General features: G+C 43.8%; 1 protein-coding gene across 1 annotated transcript in view; it reads left to right on the top strand.

Moving 5' to 3' along the window:
• LOC311245541 (integrin alpha-11-like) overlaps positions 1-13486 on the top strand; it is a gene marked incomplete at its 5' end in the record, with an annotated part of 157699 nt that overhangs the window by 125461 nt on the left and 18752 nt on the right. The window contains 4 exons of the mRNA XM_084335415.1: positions 3005-3101; positions 9553-9666; positions 10563-10646; positions 11763-11873. Of these exons, the coding sequence (XP_084191541.1) occupies positions 3005-3101; positions 9553-9666; positions 10563-10646; positions 11763-11873 (406 nt within the window). The remainder of the gene's footprint in view (positions 1-3004; positions 3102-9552; positions 9667-10562; positions 10647-11762; positions 11874-13486) is intronic.

Genomic DNA, 13486 nt, shown 5'->3' with positions numbered 1-13486 from the left:
TAACGTTACAGCGTACAGTTCCACACTGATGTACAGTGAGTGTCTAATATGGCTGTCGCGAAGTCATTGATAAGCGACAGCCATATTAGACACATAGCCATAATTTAAGATATAGTTTATGCATTCGCAAAATATGAGAGCGCTGTCATTGAAGGGCTTCTACAACGGATATGTGGTTTATGACGTTAATTAATAATAAACACTGTTAGGACTATCTGACTCTTACTAATAAACACTGTTAGGACTATAAACACTGTGCGGACTATCTGACTCTTAATAATAAACACTGTTAGGACTATCGATTCACGCGTCACTACTGTAACTAGAAACTCTGCTGGGTGTCACTGTACATCAGTGTGGAACTGTACGCTGTAACGTTATATGTTATTTCGCCCGTGGAGGCTGCTGAAGTGCCAGCGGGGCGACGCGGTGGTTTGTCCCCGGCTTCCGTGCGCCGCTGCTGCGTCAAGCCACACAATTATGTCTGTATTTGATTATGGTGAAATTATGTACATGCATGCCTCTCCCTCTGAAAGCCCATCCACGCTGTGTATCATAGAGACATAGAGCACTGGGTTTTATCACTGGAGATATATTTCTCACTCACCATTGTATTTTGCGCCATCTGACAATATCATAATGATGTGTTTTCTATATTATATCCACAATCATTCATCTAAAAAATGTATGTACAGTGACGAGTGAATCTGGTAGTTGGTTGTTAAAAACGCGAAACATAATAATCAGTCAGCAGCGCTCCACTGCTACCGCAGCTGAACACAAGTTGGTTGGTACAGCAGCTGAACACAAGTTGGTTGGTACACAAGTTGGTTGCCCGCGCTGCCGCTTGCTCCTTGGATTTCATTTGGGACGTGGGACGGCTGCCGTTTGCCTGCGCGTGGGGGAGGGGGGTCGCGGCCAATCAGAGAAAAGCCGAACACAAGTTGGTTGCCTTTAATATTCACGCGTCCCGATCGCATATTTTTTATTTTGATTTTGAGTATCTGCCGATACCGATCTTTCCCGATCCGATCTTTCACATTAGTAACCAATTTGACGCATTTTTGTCAGAAACTGGCGGAGCTAGACAAGCCCCTCCGTTCACATCCCCAGCAGCAGTAGCAACAACAACAAAAACAACAACAACCATTCTTAAATCATGACCACGTCAACATCATGAAAGATTCACTGCGAGGGCTCTTTTAGCTAACGCTAGCTAGGCACGTAGCTATACATTACAGTAGCATCACTTCACTGTCTGCCAAGCTATCGTTGGATAACATTGACTTTAAAGCCAGCACAAGCTAATGGTTAGGTAACGCTAACACTATAGCTGCAAGGTAGCTCATATATTGACGCTATCATATAGCCCCAGTCAAGCAGGGCGGCTCGCATTGCATTCACCATACGAGAAATATTCAGTTTCAATCTGTTTGCGCATTTAGTATACAGTCACAGTGTTCGACTTACGTAATGATTTGCTCCATTTCATTTTGGTGTGAAACGCCGACGAATAATCCTCACAAAGCGAATGTTATCCAATATCCAGGTGAACTTTCTTCATTTAAACGAGGCATTCAAAACAGCTGTTTTCGCACCAGCCGCCTCCCCCATTCCTTTGCTCACTCTGGAGGCACTGGATCAAACCATTAAATGTGGGGGGGCAGGGGTGTCACAATCTTTGGAAACTTAAAAACTTGCTATTAAGTGTCATTGCGTATTATTAATTTGATTGAAATTACGTAGTTATGGTTAGATTTATATATTGGGGGGGGGATATATCATATTTTTCATATGATCAAAAAGTGGGGGTGCAAAAGCACACGTTTGCTCCCCCAAGTTCAATTGTGGGGGTGCAGCTGCTCCACATGCTCCATTGGTCAGGCGCCAGTGTGTGTGTGTGTGTGTGTGTGTGTGTGTGTGTGTGTGTGTGTGTGTGTGCGTGCGTGCATGCGTGTGTGAGAGATATATATATAGAGAGGGGGGGTGAGAGAGATGAGGAAGGGGCAAGAGAGAAAGAGAGCTGGGAGAGAGAGTGTGTGTGTGTGTGTGTGTGTGTGTGTGTGTGTGTGTGTGTAGGTGTGTGTGTGTGTGTGAGAGCAAGAGGGGGGTGTGTGAGTCATCAGCCCTTGTGTGGGTGAATGTAACAAGTTCCTAACGTTTTCCCCTATTATTTCATGCACTTTATTCATTGTTTTAAAGGGGAACTATTTTACTATTTCTTTCACTATTTGGGCACTTTTACACAATTCCTGTGAGTCTATGGAACACCTCTGTAATATATATATATTTTTTTATTCATTGTTTTGTATTTCTAATCAAGTCCTCAAAAACAGCATTTTTCTACCTCAAGATCTCGAGCCGTTTTGAGCCTGGGCTCCAGGTCCAGGTCCAGCCACTGTGTGCAGCTCATCTTGTATCTCAACATTAACATGCAGCGGTGTCTTTCTGACATCACAAATCATCACATTTTCAAATGACTCAGTTCAGTGAGGGTGAATATTGTGAGAGGAGAATTGGAAGAATGCGCCAATATGAGAATTTTGAGACATAGATCATATTAATATAAGTTCACATAGCTAGGAAACAATGCTAAACACTCAAAAAGGCCATTTATAAGATAGTTCCCCTTTAAATGATTATTTTCTTTTAAGTTATTTTGTGCATCACTGTTTTGAATTTGATGCAAATTTGCAAAGCATGAGGGTCATCCTTTTGTTAAATGGCTGCATAAAGCAAGCATTTGATGACTCTCATGTTGATAAGAGTATTAAAACTTGAAAAATATCCGTTTAAGGTAATTTGCAATTAATCGCGAGTTAACTATGGACAATCATGCGATTAATCAGATTAAATATTTTAATCGATTGACAGCACTAATAACTATACTATACAAAAACAAAACTGTTGTGTTTTTTAAAGTGCCCTTTTTTGTGTTTAAAGTGATACTGATTTTGTGATACTGTGTGTTACTGTGTGGTTCTGACACCTCTCTCACCTTTAGAGACTCCATCCCCCCCCGCTTTGAGATCAAACCAGACTCCTCTGTATCTGTGAACAAACCAAGCAGCGGTGGACCAGCATTCAACCTCACATACCACGTGAGTCACTCACTCCAACTCGCCAGGGTGTAGGGAGTGTAACTGCTCCTGTTAAGATACGTGTTGAGTCAGTTTCCCTTAAAGCAGGGGTCGGCAACCTGCGGCTCCGGAGCCGCATGCAGCTCTTTAGCCAATCAGCGTCTCCCTCGTCAAAAAAAATATATATATATTTAAAAAAAAAAAAATTTTAATCTCTTATTTTGTGTCATACTGTGACACTGAAATGAAAAAAAATTTCATCAACTAAAATATTTAGTCAACTGAAATATTTCATCAACTAAAATATACAGTACGTCACACCCGCGCCTCTCCCTGCCGTCTGCAAGTGGCTAATCTTGAGTTTGACGTCTTTTCAGCTGCCTTAATGATTTCAGATTTTTTTCTCTCACCACGGTCGACAGAGTTCCTGATCTTCTGAACCCTCTCATGTCGCTCCCGGATCATGTGTTGTACTTGTGACTGTGTGTTTCCCAGTTCTACCTTCCTCTCTTCACACTCGTCCTCAATGGGTACAGTCATGTGGGTCTTGTGGTCAGAGAAAATGCACAGTAAACACACGCACATCTTGTCGTTCAGAACAGTTCCAGAGGCCTTTTGTGCTTCTTACAGACCCTGTCCTCCAGGTTCTCCACAGGATCACTCAGGTTGTGTTTCTTGAAGGAAGCCAGGATCTGGTGAGGCTGCAGGTGACTCTCACAGAAAGAGGTCAGACAGGCGTCTGGGTAGCGCAGCGGACTAAGCGCCTGCCTACCACCGCAGAGACACTGGTATCGAATCCAGCTGTCAGCGGTACCTCCGGCTTGGTCGGTCGTCCATACTAACCAATTGGCAGTGTTAGCGGGTGGGAAGCCGGCAGGGTGTGTATCCTGGTCGTTGTAAACAGCGACTCCTACAGGTCGGTCGGGGCGCCTGCTCAGCGAGGGAGGGAACTGGGGGAAGTAGTGTGAGCCTCCCACGCGTTACGCTCCCCCAGTGAGAGTCCTCGCTGTCAGGTGAAAAGAAGCGGCTGGCTGACTCCACATGTATCGGAGGGGACATGTGATAGTATCTATCAACCCTACCTAGACCGGCAAGTAGGGTTGGGCACCGAGAACCGGTTCTAAAAAGAACCGGTTCCTAACTTCCGGTTCTGTAATTACTCCTCCCGTGCTCCGCTCGTGCTCCGCTAGTAAAAAAAAAACACCAATGAAGAAGAACATCCTCTTGGAGTAGTCGCAAAACAAAACATGGAACAGAGGAAACTCCGTTCGAAAGCTTGGCTTCATTTCACGTTAATAAAGGACGGGTTGGCACAGTGCAACACCTGTGACAAACGTATTTCCAACAAAGGAGGATGCAGTTATAGATAAAGTTATAGACTACCAATTGCTAAAACGGTGTCAAATCTGTTCATAGTTGTTGAACGCTCGCAGCGTGATGCTCATTCTAACGTCAGCCAGCCTGGAGCGGCTGCTGCTGCTACCAGCCAGCTGGGTAGTTTCTTCAACCGCAACGCGACACCCCATTCACTTTGGCAGCAAGGGGAAAGCTGTCGAAGGAGCGAGTTGCAGAGTGCCACAGAGAGTAACTGCTTATGTGGTGAAAAGGCTGCATCCCTTTTCAGACGTTGAATCGCCCACATTTCGGTAAGCAATAAGAATAACGTTAAGCTAACTAACTTAGCATGGTAGGGTAGCTACTAACAGTTATCTACCCCTGACCTAACGTTACAGTAAGTTAGTAACAGTTCAGGTTTAACTGTATTGTGTAGTGCCCGGAGGAAAGAGGAATAAACGGAGGTAACGTAATGTTTGTTTAATGTACAAAGCCACGTCAGTAAACAAGAACACAAGCACATGAATCGCCAGCACAGTAATGAATGAATAACAGCCAGTGCAACCGCAATAGATGTCCCCTCTGGCCACGGTGCCAGATCATTAGTTCCCTCCCACTACACAACATAGTCAGAAGATGAACACGAACCAATACTGTAGTCACTACAATTGACAGATTTGTCTTTGGCACGTTAATCGTTATGTCTCTCGCTCCCTCCCTCCCTCTCTCTCTATATTTCTCTCTCTATCCCTCCCTCTCCTTCATGTAAATATAGATACATTCACGTTGTCTTATCACTGTCTGTCACTGACTAGCAAGTCTTAGTGAGGCTGAGAAGTGAGAACAGCCATACATATATAAAAATGCATTTGTGTGATGCAAGTCAATAGATGAGATGAATGAATGACCCAAGCGAACTTGTGAGTTGAATGCAAATAAGAGTGACACAGAGGTTACAGGGTGTTTCTATGTACTGTATATCTTATGTTTGTTTTTGTGTTTGCAGGGCTATGATCCATTCAATTAATCCAAAGTGCACCCCCCCTACAAGGGACTATTTAGCTAACACATTGATCCCATCTTGGTACCAGGTTGAAAAATCTAATCTAATCTCTCAGTTTAGTGAGGTCAACCCATCTTACTTACGTTACTTCATTTATTAAGTTAAGAGTTTCATGTACATATGTGCCTTTTCAGTTTACAGTTACAGTTATTTAAGTTTGAGAGACGGCCCGGCAGCTCTTTGTTTTTTAGACTGACTGCTGCCAACTTGCAATGTTATTTCAGCAGGTTTCAGTTTATTAAGTTAGGAGTTTCATGTACATATGTGCCTTTTCAGTTTTACAGTTACAGTTATTGAAGTTTGAGAGACTGGAGCAGGGGGAGAGACGGGAGCAGGGGGAGAGGGGAGCAGGGGGAGAGAGGGGACACACATACAAACACACAAATACACATACACACATACTGTATGGTGGACTATGACAAGAGGCAAACCAAGCTGGCACATGCCAAGGCTGGAGACGCCTCCCTGCTCTTTATTTAATTTGTCACATGACTGTTTTATTTTGTTTCATATCTCAACACCCACCTGGGCTGCAGCTCTTTGTTTTTAGACTGCTGCCAACTTGCAATGTTATAAGAGTTTCATGTACACGTGTGCCTTTTCAGTTTACAGTGTATGTAAAATATATATATATTTTACAATATATAATATGGAAAAAAATGATTTTTCAAATAAATGTTCTCCTGCGAAATAAGCTGTGACCTGTTTTGACCTGCACCTCAAAGAATCGGAAGCGAGAATCGTTTAGAACAGGAATCGATAAGGAGAATCGGAATCGGAATCGGTCAAATCCAAACGATACCCAACCCTACCGGCAAGTGGGGGGCAAATGCGTGCAACGACCAGGAAGGGGAGGGGGGAATTGGCATAACGACTAACGTTAAATTGGGATGGGAGAAAAAGTAGATAAAAAAAAAGAAAGAGGTCAGACACACCAGGCAGGACTTCAGAGCCTTGACCCCTTTCTCAGTACAAACATCACAAGGAACATCTCCAGACTCAACAAGATGACTTCGCTCCGGAGGCTTGGTTTCATCTTCAACTGAAGCCAGTTTATTAACCTGAGCGGCCATTTCAGAGATTAAAGTGTTGACTTTGAGATCCGGTCGCCTCTCGAAGGCATTCTTACACATGGGACACAGGCAGCGGTCACTATTATCCCAGTAGCCCGTGATACAGGTCTTACAGAAGTTGTGTCCACAGGGGATGGTGACCGGGTCAGTGAACACATCTAGACAGATGGAACCCTGGAACTGATCCTCTGACAGACTGGAACTGAGACTGGAACTGGCCATAACTGTGAATAAAGAAAAACAAATGATAAATACAGTATAGCTGCCAGAAACCATTCACTGTCTCCAAACACATAGGGCTCTATTTTAGTGAAGCACAAGGCAGGCGCTGGCTGTTTGGGCCCAAAGTAACATGGTCATCAGCTTTTCTGTAAGTGTTATTTATGAATGTGTGAAGAATGTCTGTATTACACACAGAGGGAACTGTCTGACCACTTTCAAACTAAGTACAGAATAAAAAATACTTCCAAATAAACTTTCATGATTATGAATATGTAGGCTATGTCAAAAGAGCAATACGTTTTGTTAATGTAATCTACTTGCACAGATGTATGTTATATAGCCTAGTACTATTCTTACTGGATTAAACATACATTTAAACAATTCATCTTTCATGATTATGAATATGTAGGCTACATGTGAAAAGGGCAATAGGTCTATACGTTTTGTTAAATGGTCAATGGTTTGCCCTGCGTCTACTTAGCATAATTATCAATGCAAAATAAATATAAAATGACTTGTATCAACAAACAGGTTGTACTCTCGGCGCACGTTATGGAATATGTTCAATCTATTACAGTTCAATACAGATCTGCTGGCTCAGTAGTTTTAGCATGAAACCAGGCCAGACCACGTCTACGCACAGATGCTGGTGCTCTGAGCTATTTTCACGACAGTAGTCTAGGACAGGTGACAACACACAGAGACATCTGTCTGAATTCCCACAAACCCTTTTCATGGATATTAGACGATCCATTTCATCCCACTTTGATGTAAATCCTTCAACTGAATGCAGCCTTTTAATCGTATAATCACAACAAGCTATTTCACTTTTACACTTGTGGTTATTGAATTCATGCATGGATCAGATCATCAGAATCGTGAAAACATCATGGAAATCATCATCTATGAGCACAATACACTAGAAGAGAGAGGCACTTGTGAGGACAGTGACTACAATAAATACCTCTCGTTCTAGTGGAAATCTGATTGAGAGTAGTAGGCCTATATATTGATTGATTGATTGAAAACTTTATTAACAGATTGCAGAATGGGTACAATACAAAATAACTGCTAAGAGGATGCAGACCAGAAAAAGAATTTCGTCTTGTTTACATCAGGGTCCCCCATTTTCAATTCATCAGGAATATGAATTACGACAGGGCTCTATGGAGAAACCATGACACTCCCCTGACTAAAAGTATAATGGAGCTCTATGGAGAAACCATGACACTCCCCTGACTAAAAGTATAATGGAGCTCTATGGAGAAACCATGACACTCCCCTGACTAAAAGTATAATGGAGCTCTATGGAGAAACCATGACGCTTTCTGACTAAAAGTTGTTTCAAACGAAAACGGCTGGATGTCATTTTGCCAAACCAGCATGGCTTTGAGAGTCTTTCACCTTTTCCAAATCTAGCTGGCATGGATTGATTGTTTAGGATGGATAAACCGGATGAACAAAAATGAGGGATTTCAATAGGTTATTATACTTATTCCTATATACCAGGCGGCAGGCGCATGTTGTTCTTCGATTGGCCATAATGACGTAAGGCACGACTCCACCTGCTAATCATGTATCCCTCCTGCTCCAGCCCCGCGCCACAGAGGCGCTTGCGTCTCACCAAATAGTTAGAGTAAGTTGGACACAGTGCAAATAAAGTTAAATGTAAATTTATGAGGTCAAAATGAACACGAATACACTCATTCCTGCTAGTATGGTACCATCAAAGTACATGCCATTAAATATAATGGACAGAGGTTGGATTGTGTAAATTTGTGTAAAAACGGATTCCTATATTCTTATGACATTTTTGTATTTCCTTCTTATTAAAATCAAATCCTACTCACCTTTAAATGGCTCTATTCTTCACGTGTAAACAGGCCCCTGGAAAGTTTGGTGAAACTCTCTTTGTATAGATTTTTGCTTCGTGTTTCTGCCGTTCAGGTTCAGTTTCATTTCTGCAAAGTGACATCACTAAGCCCCTCCCTCCTCACAGTTGTTTGTCCAATGATTGGACTGTATTCACAGAACCTGCCCCTAAAAGAACTTAACACATATGGGCGAGTTACAGGTGTGTGGAAAACTAACAGGTTAACAACAATGTTGTGCCCATTTATGTGTTTAGTTAGTGTGTATGCAAGTTTCAAGTTTCAAGTTTCTTTATTAGTTGTCATACAGAAATACAGAATACTTTTGCATGAAATGCTTCTTTCTGTTTTGCTCCTGAGAGTGTGCTAGATAAAATAACAAGATAGTGTAAAATAGTATAATAAGTATAAAATAGAAAGTCAAGTACGTAAGTGTAAACAAAACAAAAATGTTCAATATACATATATACAGTATATTATGTACAGTCTATACTTCTGTACAGTCTATACATATAGTCAGCTACTTTATAGTACAGTGTAGAATGGTGAGGTATAGCTTAGCTTGTGGTGCCACCTTGTGGTGGTGAGGTGCAATGAGGTGCATGGGATTGATGCCAATAAATATAAAGTGTGTGTTAGTGTCTAAAGTGGGTAAAGTGGGTGCTACAGTGTGTTGTTTATTTAAAGTGAGTGTGTGCGTGTGGATGTGTGTGTTGTGGGTGTATTTGATGTTCTGTTATTGTTCATTGTTCATTGAGCATCCTGATGGCCTGGGGATAGAAGCTCCTTCTGAGTCTCTCTGTGCTTGCCATGAGACTCCGGTATCGCATACTAAGATGTCATTATTATCACTATTATTATTATTATTATTTATGTTTTATCTTCTCTCTCTCTCTTTTATTGCTTAGATTCAGAATATGGGGTTCTTCTCTGTGTCGGATGTCCAGTTCTCGGTGGACATCCCATCCTTAACCGCGGCTGGCAACCAGCTGCTCCATGTTACCGACTACAGCATCGACCAGGTAGAGTTGTCCAAGTTTCTCTGGAGTTCTCCAAATAAAAAAGTCTTGCTTTTTTATATTGTGTAACTAGAAGTTGTTTGTTTTGATACTGAATACATACATTTTTAAACTGGGCGTAGTTTCCCTTTTAATGCTGTTATATCTAAAAGAGAGACCCACCAACAAGGCTCTGGAGGGTGTTACAGGACCTCTCTTTAATGCTGTTATCTAAAGGAGAGACCCACCAACATGTTTATTCTATTCCTTACCAATTGAATGAATTCTAGCTAAGTGGCTCGCTGGCTGGCTGGGCTAACTGTGAGTTCTGATTGGTCTACTTCTGTGGGGAGGGACATACAGACGGACAGGCCAACACTAGACCTTCACACACACACACACACTCACACCTGGACACACACACACACACACACACACACACACACACACACACCTGCAGATGGACAGGCCAAAACTAGACCTTCACACACGCACGCGCACACACACACACACACACACACACACACACACACACACACACACACACACACACACACACACACACACACACAACACGCACACCTGCATACACACACACACGCACACACACACCTGCAGACGGACAGGCCAAAACTAGACCTTCACACACGCAGGCACACACATACTCGCACGCACACACACACACACACACACACACACACACACACACACACACACACACACACACACACACACACACCTGCACGAACCCTTTTCTTTTCCACCAACAAACTGGTATTGCAGTGCAGTCACTGGAACATGTTCCAGATTTGCTGAGAGATAGTCCAGCGATCTTGAAACAACTGTAGCTCATGCTGTACATTTCCATGATTAATTATGATTCCATGTGTTGTTATTGAAACCTCTCGCCGTCCCTCCAGGCGGCAGCCTCCCACTGCGTCCTGCCGCACCATGTGGCCACCGGCCAGCTCTCAGAGGAGGACCTGTCCCACACCCCACAGCTGGTACACCTCCACACACACTGTGCCCACGTGTCTGTCGTGCACTCACTGCCCATTCCGACAACCTAGGATGGCTTAGAGTAGACGACAGAGTACAGCAACTTGCGATGGGCCTGGTCTACGAGATACACTACACCACTAAGATACCCATGTACCTGTCGAAATACTTCCCAAAGGTCAGTGAATTACACGACCACAACACCAGAGGGAGTTCCTCTAATCAACGTTCAACCCAAATTCGGCTCAAACAAGGGACTAAACACGTTCCGCAATTATGCCACAATAATAATGTGGATCCCTATACCCACCTTCAGAACCGCTCTCAAAGAGCACCTACGGGAGGCCGCAATTAGAAACTGGCCCCGGTAAATGTCAAAATACCCCCCCCCCCCCCCCACCCGACCAACCCCCTTCGGATTTCTATTTTCTATAATGTTATCTCTTTCTTACACAGTAGTGTATATTTGTATGTCTTGTATGTCATAAATGTCTTGATGAATTGAAAATGGGGGACCCTGATGTAAACAAGACGAAAGTATTTCTCTGGTCTTCATCCTCTTAGCAGTTGTGTGTATTGAGCTGTACTGTATTGTACCCATTCTGCAATCTGTTAATAAAGTGTTCAATCAATCAATCAATCAATCAATCAATCAATCAATCAAACCTGTTGAATACGGGGCAATGCCGAACCTCTATTTCCACACGGCCAATACAGTGAATTTCCCATGAAAAAATATAAATTTTTTACAGTGTGGGCATCGCAGCTGTGACCATTTTGGCGGGTTAAGACAGCCTCTCCACGCGTTGGTGAATCCGGGTGTAATTGTCGTTGAGTTTCTCTTATGACCTTGCAAGGTGGTTGTCGTAAGAGAAATCTTATGACATCTTATTGGTGAATGAGGTCCAATGTCTCTGATTTTAGCCTTAGTAAATATGTGTGTGTGTGTGTGTGTGTGTGTGTGTGTGTGTGTGTGTGTGTGTGTGTGTGTGTGTGTGTGTGTGTGTGTGTGTGTGTGTGTGTGTGTGTGTGTGTGTGTGTGTGTGTGTGTGTGTGTGTGTGTGTGTGTGTGTGTGTGTGTGTGTGTGTGTGTGTGTGTGTGTGTGTGTGTGTGTGTGTAGAATCACAGCAACAGCCAGAGCGTGGTGGTCCAGTGCAGGCTGACCCTCCCTGCCCACAGACGGGTCAAGCTGACCATCAAAGGACAGCTGCAGACGCAGGCTCTACTCACTGTGAGTTACATCCATCAACATTATGGTGCAGCTCTCGGCCTCCTTGGAATTAATTACTTAATCATAATCAGGTTCTCAGGAACGTCCGGGCAGGTGGTACGTCAGGAGACAGCGTCGGCCGAGAGTGGTGGTCCTGGGCACAGGGAGACAGGGCCGCCTCAGGGGGTGTGCGAGCAGTGCGGTCGCACAGGGCCTCGCGGGAAGGGGGGCCTCGCAAAAAAAAAAAAAAAAAAAAATTAATTATTTTTTTTTAATTTTTTTGCGAGGCCCCCCTTCCCGCGAGGCCCTTTTTCATCACAGACCTAAAATCTAGTTTTGCTTATATGCTTATATATTTCACATTAGACACGTTTGTAGAATGTGTCTGACTTCCTGCCTCTGCGGCTCTGCAGACTGCAGTTTTCCGGTTTCTGCGGATTTGCTGCTCTACAGATTTTAGGATAGTGTTTCCGGCCCGTCCGCCGTAATACCAAATAGAAGAAGAAGACACGAGGTAGATAATTCAGCGCTATTCAGAGGAGCAAGGCGAGTGGATGTCTTTTCAAAAGCCGCATGGATCAGAAGAAATTACACCGTGGGCCAAGAAAGTCTCCTTCCAACTTTACCATTGGCGCCGCTGCCGCCGCATTGATACTGCGTTATGGTGAGTCAACCTATGATTATATTCCCGCCGTGGACCTATGCTCTCTTTCTCTCTCTCTGGAGCCAAACTGGTCGACTAGCTAATATAGTACTACTAGTAGCTAACGGTGTGTGCCTGGTGTCAGCGCCTGTATTGCTTTTCTCATGTTGTAGTTTCAGTGGTAGTGCGTTAGCTAATGGTTAGCGATAGCCGGGTTGAGCTAACTGGCTAACTGATAGCATCAAAGTAACGTGCGCAGCCAGCAGCTAACGTCGTAGCTAGCTGCCGGCTAGCTGCCGGCTGCGCACGTTACTTTGATGCCATCAGTTAGCCTAGGCTAGAGTTAGCTGTTAGCTTGTGCTACGAGTCGACCATTGACATTAGCCGTGAGAATAGCAGGGGGTTCTGGCTTATTTTGTCCCGCCAGCGAGAGGCCTTTCATCAACGTGGAGACCTGTGTTGCGGCCTTTCGCCCTGCGTTCCTTTTGTGCAGGTAAGATTAATGAAAATGTCATGACATTACCCCACTCTTCCTTCCTTCCCCTCCCGAATGTTTTGTTAATAACGATGTTTTTTTCCAGGCAAAACATATGCTACTTCACAACATTTGGAGATACGACATGTGCTGTGTGTGAATGTCTTGTAGCTTGGGTAGCGTTGGGCCGTTGGCCAAAGCTGTGTGTGGCCTGGTGTCACAGTACCTGGCTAGCCTATTTAGCTGATGTCGGCCATTGGCTCCTTGCTGCTTTGGTTTCTCTGGTATAGACCCTCTTCTTGTTGGATTTAAGTGTTGATCTTTGTCCTTTTGGATCTCTCATACATGCTCTAGTCTCTCTCTAACACACACACACATGACAAACACACATGTTCTCTCTCTCTCTCTCTCTCTTTCTAACACACACAGTCTGCCTATGGCGGCCTTTCTCGATGGCTAGGCTGTGCTCAAAGATCTTCAGTCACAGTGCTCAGGTATTCTGCCACTGTGTACTCT

Source organism: Notolepis coatsorum (genome assembly GCF_963971535.1).
Source record: "Notolepis coatsorum genome assembly, chromosome: 18".
Lineage (NCBI taxonomy): Eukaryota > Metazoa > Chordata > Actinopteri > Aulopiformes > Paralepididae > Notolepis > Notolepis coatsorum.
This window is presented reverse-complemented; position numbering and strand designations above follow the sequence as displayed.